Source organism: Psammomys obesus, unplaced genomic scaffold, assembly GCF_907164565.1.
Source record: "Psammomys obesus unplaced genomic scaffold, mPsaObe1.curated_primary_1811, whole genome shotgun sequence".
NCBI classification, from domain to species: domain Eukaryota; kingdom Metazoa; phylum Chordata; class Mammalia; order Rodentia; family Muridae; genus Psammomys; species Psammomys obesus.
The window spans coordinates 5,444,692-5,450,662 of NW_026596064.1; the positions used below are offsets into that span (position 1 = coordinate 5,444,692).

Here is a 5,971-nt window from a genome sequence, read left to right on the forward strand (position 1 = left end):
TGTGTGTGTGTGTGTGTGTGTGTGTGTGTGTGTGTGTGTGTGTGTGTAGTCTTCAGAGCAAAGAGTGAATCAGATGAGAATGTAGGTCAGAATGATTGGAAACTTCTTGTGTAGAAAAGAAACTCATCCCGTTCTCTGTGTTGTCTTCATACACAAAGTTACCCTCGGTTACAGCCTCCACACAAAACAATTCCAAGTAAAATGTGCACGAACAACACACATTTTGACCAGCATTGGAACTTGCCAAGTGGTTTCACATCTTTAGCGTTGGACAATTTGCTCTTCATCCGGGGGTGGAGGGGCTCCCTCTATAGAGAAAGGTTGAAAACCTGTGGCCTGCAGGCCTGGAAAACCTGCTGAGCTCAGGAATGCAGGTCTGCAGGATGAAACCTGGTCTCTTTGCCCAGTATAAACAGGAAGCAAGTGATGGTTGTAATAAAGAAAACTGAGATTCTAGGCGGGAACTGCTGGCAGACAACACCTGAAGCAAGCAGGGGCCCAGGCACTCAGCTGGTAAATAATTGCTGTAAAGTCAAGAATACTGCACCTCCTCCCTCAGGAACACTGCTGTGCTTTGCCCCAACCAACACAGCCCCTGTGTAACTGGAGTTGTTAAAACTTGACCCTCTGTTTTTGAGACAGAAATAAAAGCAGGGGACAGAGGTGGGTGTGTAAAAGCTTTTAGACAAAAGTATGTGGCTGGTGGCATTCATATCAGATGACACAGCGTTCTTGTCACAGAGATTGAGCTCAGGTGCTTGAAATGCTCAAGAACCAGCTTGGGGACGTGGCCTTTTGTCTGCCACTCCTTTAAGGAGCAGCTTGTCTCTGTAAGCATGCCTACCCTCTTTGAGAGTGTTCCAGACGTGGCTGGGAATGGAGTGTATCTAATGAAATGCAGTGTGTTGAGTATGAAATAGTGTCAATATTTTCTTTCCAGCACTTAGATTCCGAGACTACTGGGGATTCTTAAGAAATGATGCTTACAAAATGAGAGCTGAGGAAGTCTTGAGTAATCTAGTTTGACAATGATCTCTAAGAAGGCATTTGTGATCACGGTCCTGGCAAATGGAGATGTTGAGATTGATTGTTTCACCTTTTAGGAGACTATGATTTTTTTTTTTTTTTGATGATGATGGTGATGGAGATAAAAGATCTAACATTTATTGTTTAAATGAGACAAACTTCTTAATGGCTTTTGCAATGATTTTGAATCCCAACCATATCTCATTGTATTCCCGTGGCCCCTACTATGACATATGGGCACATAGGTATTCTTTTTTTTTCTCTCTCTGTCTCTCTTTCTCTTTCTCTCTCACACACTTTGCCTGTAAATTTTATATTATCAGTGTAATAATTTTCAGGAAACGAGAATATGAAACTCAGGAAAGCTTAATAATTTACCCAAGGACATACAGCTGGTGGGTACCTTTTTTACACCTTAACATCTTTCTAATCCCACAGTACTTAATGCTAAATATATTGTGAAGCTGTATGTCCTGTAGTGCAGTGAGACTTTTTTTTTAATGAGTCAGGATCTTGCTACATAGCCCAGGCTGCCCTTGAACTCTTTATTCTCTTGATCTGGGTCTCCTAAGTATTGGCATTGCAGAATGCACTAGCCTACATATTAAAAAGAAGGGACTTTTGATCACTAAAGGATATTTAGCTATGTCTCCTTTTTAGTTGTTCCAAAATTCTCAAGATATGGCAAGAGACGGCATTTTAAGCAAAGGAAACATGACACAAAGCTACATGTTACAAAGCTACATGAAAAATTCTTAATGGTTCAATTAATTTTGTATGGAATTTAAAGAGAGAGGGTATGTGTTTATTTGTGTGTGTTTTCAGAGTGAAGGGTTGGATGTAGATAGGATGGGAATGTATGTTAGTATGAGTAGAGACTTCTTGTGTACCTAGCAATTCTAGAGGTGTCTGAGGGACAGGGATTACAGAGTATGCTGTATACTTAAAATGTAAAAGATATTATCCCCCATGGAAAAAAAATGTATTTGATTTCCAAATTCTAATAGCCTTGCAATGGCTTACTATGTAAATGCTACACTTGAAACTCTGCTTAGAAGTCCGGTTAATATATTTGAGTGGATGTATCAGTACAGTGCAACAAAATTTACCATTCACTACCGCTGCCACCACTAGTAGTAGTATTTTGTGTGTGTGAGTGTTTAACTCACAGCTCTGCTTATCCCAGAGATGCTGGATGCCAGAAGTCGCTGTCAGATTTCATGCAACTGGAGTTACAGATGGTTGTGAGCCACCATGTGGGTGATGGGAACCGAACCTTCCAAGAGCATTAAATCGTCCTAAGTGCTGAGTCAGGAACTCTCTCCAGTCCCAAAAGAAAAGAATATTTTTAACTGGGTATGCGGGGAGGCATTATGGAAGTGGGAGGCTTGAACCTGGTTTTCAAACATAAAAGAAAAGTGAAAACTACAAAACTTTGTGGATTGAATTATGGACAGTAAAAGTTAGATAGCAGTTCAATGTTATCAATTAATAAATTGATAACATTTTAAAGTAATATGACTGTAAACTAAGTATAATGAAAGGAATGAAAATATCACACTGGTTTGAGTAAAGAGACTGAAGCAGTTTACCTGCGTGGCTTGAATTTTCCTTTACAACTACTCGCCTCCAGCCCAAAGTCACCTCTTACACAAACATTATTAATAACAGTATCTTTTTTGCTTTCAAAAGAGTGATTTGTAACTGTACTGTAAATCCTTATCCTTAAAGCACACACAGCGTAGTTTCCATTTCTCATCAAAGAAGCTTCTTTTTGGAACAGGTGGAGACTTTTACAGAAATTCACAACTGGCCAAAATGGAGAGAATAAGTGTCCCAGGGATGCTCAACTCCAGTTTATACATCTGCAACAAAAACCATACTCCTAGGGCTCAGAGAACACTGGGGAAGAGAAGAAAGATTGTAAGAGCCAGTGGCCCAGGATGCCTGCTTCTAGGTAGTGTCTTTCAAACATGATAGGAAATACGTATGCCTGAATTTTCCAGAATTTAAAGTGTGTATGTGAGTGTGTAAACCAAGAATACGTGGCTTCCTCAACAAGACATCCATAATGGTATCAGTTGACATGCTGACATGGATAAAGGGAAATTCCAAAGGTCTTGGCTTGCTTGAAGTGGTCATGGATGTAGAGAGAGGGGGGACTCCAGGGACCAGCTCCCACATAGGTTATCCAGTACCAGGTGGTCAGCTCTGGATATATAGACATACACACACTGCTACATGGACACAAAAATTGGTTACATATATGTACAAGCATGTGTATCTGTGCGGAACAATAATAGTTAAAGAAGAGTTCATAATAATTAAAGACTTAGGGAGGGAAGAAGAAGCATGAGGAGATTTTGGAGGCTGTGGGGAGGACAGAAGTGATACAGGTGCAACATTCATAAATATAGTTCTCAAAAAAAAAAAAAAAGGAAAATCAGTAACAAAAATTCCACATTGCCTCTCAGGTATTGTGTTTAAGGAACATGGTTTGAATATATGGGATTCCATATTTTCTCTGTCTGTGTCTTCACAATAATGAGAGGCATGAATATTTTCCATGTGCCTTGTGAAAGACACAGTCCTCATCTCTAAGTTCTTTAGAGCTTTCTTAACTTGCTGAACCTCACTTATTTCTACCTATGGGAATCTTGCTAATCTTTAAAGATTGCTTAAGGGTCTCCTTTTGACATCATCCTTCATATCCTTTAATTATGCACAATGTTTCCCCTTTCGTGTTCATAGGTATTCTGTCTCTTTTCCTGCTTATTATAATGACTTTGCATAGTAGTAACAGCTGGTGTATTTTGTAGACTACTTTGTAGCCAGTTGTCTTTAATGGCAGAGTTTGGTCCTATTTGGTCTTTCACATACAGTGTCCAACGAGTGTCTAATTCATAATAAGTTAACTCCTTAATGTTGTACAAGTTAAGAATAATGAAAAATAAATAAGGCCGATGACTTTTACTATGTGCATTTTTAATTGGTTGTGTATTATAGTAACAACCACCCAAAAGCAATATCAACTCTTCTGAGAAGCCACTCATTTCTAAGAAGTAGGAGCTCCTGGCCCAGTGGGACCATCTACTTCACTGGGGACTGACTAGGGAGGGGATGATTAGGAGTTGCCCTTGGAGTCACTAACTTTCTGCTTCTCCTTTTGTTCTGCAGTTGTCTGGGTTCATGTCTAAGCTTGTTCCAGCTGTTGAGCGCGCTCACAAGAATTCTGCTGGATCTGGAAGAGGAGAGGAACTGATGGTGTTAACCCAACCCATCCTGATTGAGACCTACACTGGGCTCATGTCCTTCATTGGAAACCGCAACAAACTTGGCTATTCCCTTGCTCGTGGGAGTATTGGCTTTTGAGACTCTTAGTACAAAGTACATCATCTGTAGATGACCATTTGCTTAAATTCACTACATTTTTTTAATTATAAAAGTTATTTTCAAATAATATTCATGGGACTGACTTATTAGTGTTTTAGGAAGTCTAAAAGCTTGATTAGACTGGTAGACAATTTAAGTCTCATATGAGAGAAATTGAATTCTCTTAAAATGAGAACAAATACTTCTCATCTCATTTAATTAATATTAATATCTCTGAACAAAATCAATGATGCAATTTAAATTTAAATTTGTTAAAATTTAAACTTTTGTCATTGTATTCCTCACATACACTGGGACTTTCATCATCTTAGTTTTCATCCCTTGAGTCTTGTTTTATTCTCACTGGGCTCTCATTGGATCTGCTATTACAGCTGCCATTTACGGGTGCATTCCAATTTATATCCCATATATACATATATATATATTAATATATTACAATATATAATATTACACAGACACACACACACACACACACACACACACACACACACACACACACACATATATATATATATATATATATATATATATATATATATATATCCCAAGATTCAGGCTCTTCCTTATGTCAGTCATTCCTATGCCAGTGTCTCCAATGCCTCCTTGCATTCAGCATTTCTCTATGGTATATTTTTTTAATCCATACCTGAAACCTACCAGTTTTGGTTGGTTTGAATTCTATGCCACATGTGTCCTGTTACAGTAATATATGGATATGCAAAATAGCATTGTATCCAAGCTTAAAAATACATTCCTCTAAGGCTAGAGGTATAACTCATTAACATAGAGCTTGCCCAACTTGTACAAAGTCTTAAATTTGATTTTTAACACTGAAAAGAAAAAGAAAAAAATAAAAAATAAAAAGATACCCACAGCTTCCTCAATTCCATCCTTCACTGATAGTGTTGGATCAAGTCCTCAGTTGTTACCAGGCTTTCTTAATTCGGCTCCTACTTCAAGGCTCTTTTCGTTAGTCATGCAGCCTCAGTCCATTCCTAAAGCTCAGTTTGAACACAGCACTCTGCAGTTGGTCAATACTGTCCAATAGTTCATTCTCTTTTGCACTGTTGTTTTTCAAGTGTCTTTTAACAACATGTCTTCACATGAAATCTTTGTGGCCTGTCAGTAGGAGAAACAGAAAAAGTGAGCATGGAGATGGGATTGGCTTCCTCCTTTGTTGAGCTCAGGATTTCAGTGGATTTTGACTGACTGACCATACCATTTCAAAACATTGTCTTCATTCGTTCCATACCCATCTCTTCTTCCTTTTATTTCTTTTTCTGTCCACCTGACTTAGCTCTCACTTTGAAGAACCCAGGACAGTATTGCATTTCTTTTAGTTTCTTCTTAAATTAAAATATTAAGTCTTATCTTTATTTATTATAGAAGCTCTGAATGCCAATCACTATAAACATTATTACAGGATGGGTTTTTTGCCTCTCCTGAGATCCAGAAGTGAGATACTTATCTTGATGTTAAGGTTGAAAAGTTTCAGCTATTTTATCCTCTGTCTCCCCTGAAGTTTACTTTTACAGTGTCTCTTTTTTCGAAT

At 38.3% G+C, this 5,971-nt stretch overlaps 1 protein-coding gene across 1 annotated transcript in view; it reads left to right on the forward strand.

Annotated features, from left to right (window-relative positions):
* Positions 1 to 4,408, forward strand: part of Tprg1 (tumor protein p63 regulated 1) — a 101,811-nt gene extending 97,403 nt beyond the window's left edge. Inside the window, exon 5 of the mRNA XM_055624751.1 lies at positions 4,204 to 4,408. Coding sequence (XP_055480726.1) covers positions 4,204 to 4,398 — 195 coding nt within the window. The 3' untranslated portion in view covers positions 4,399 to 4,408. The remainder of the gene's footprint in view (positions 1 to 4,203) is intronic.
* The last annotated feature ends 1,563 nt before the right edge of the window (positions 4,409 to 5,971 follow it).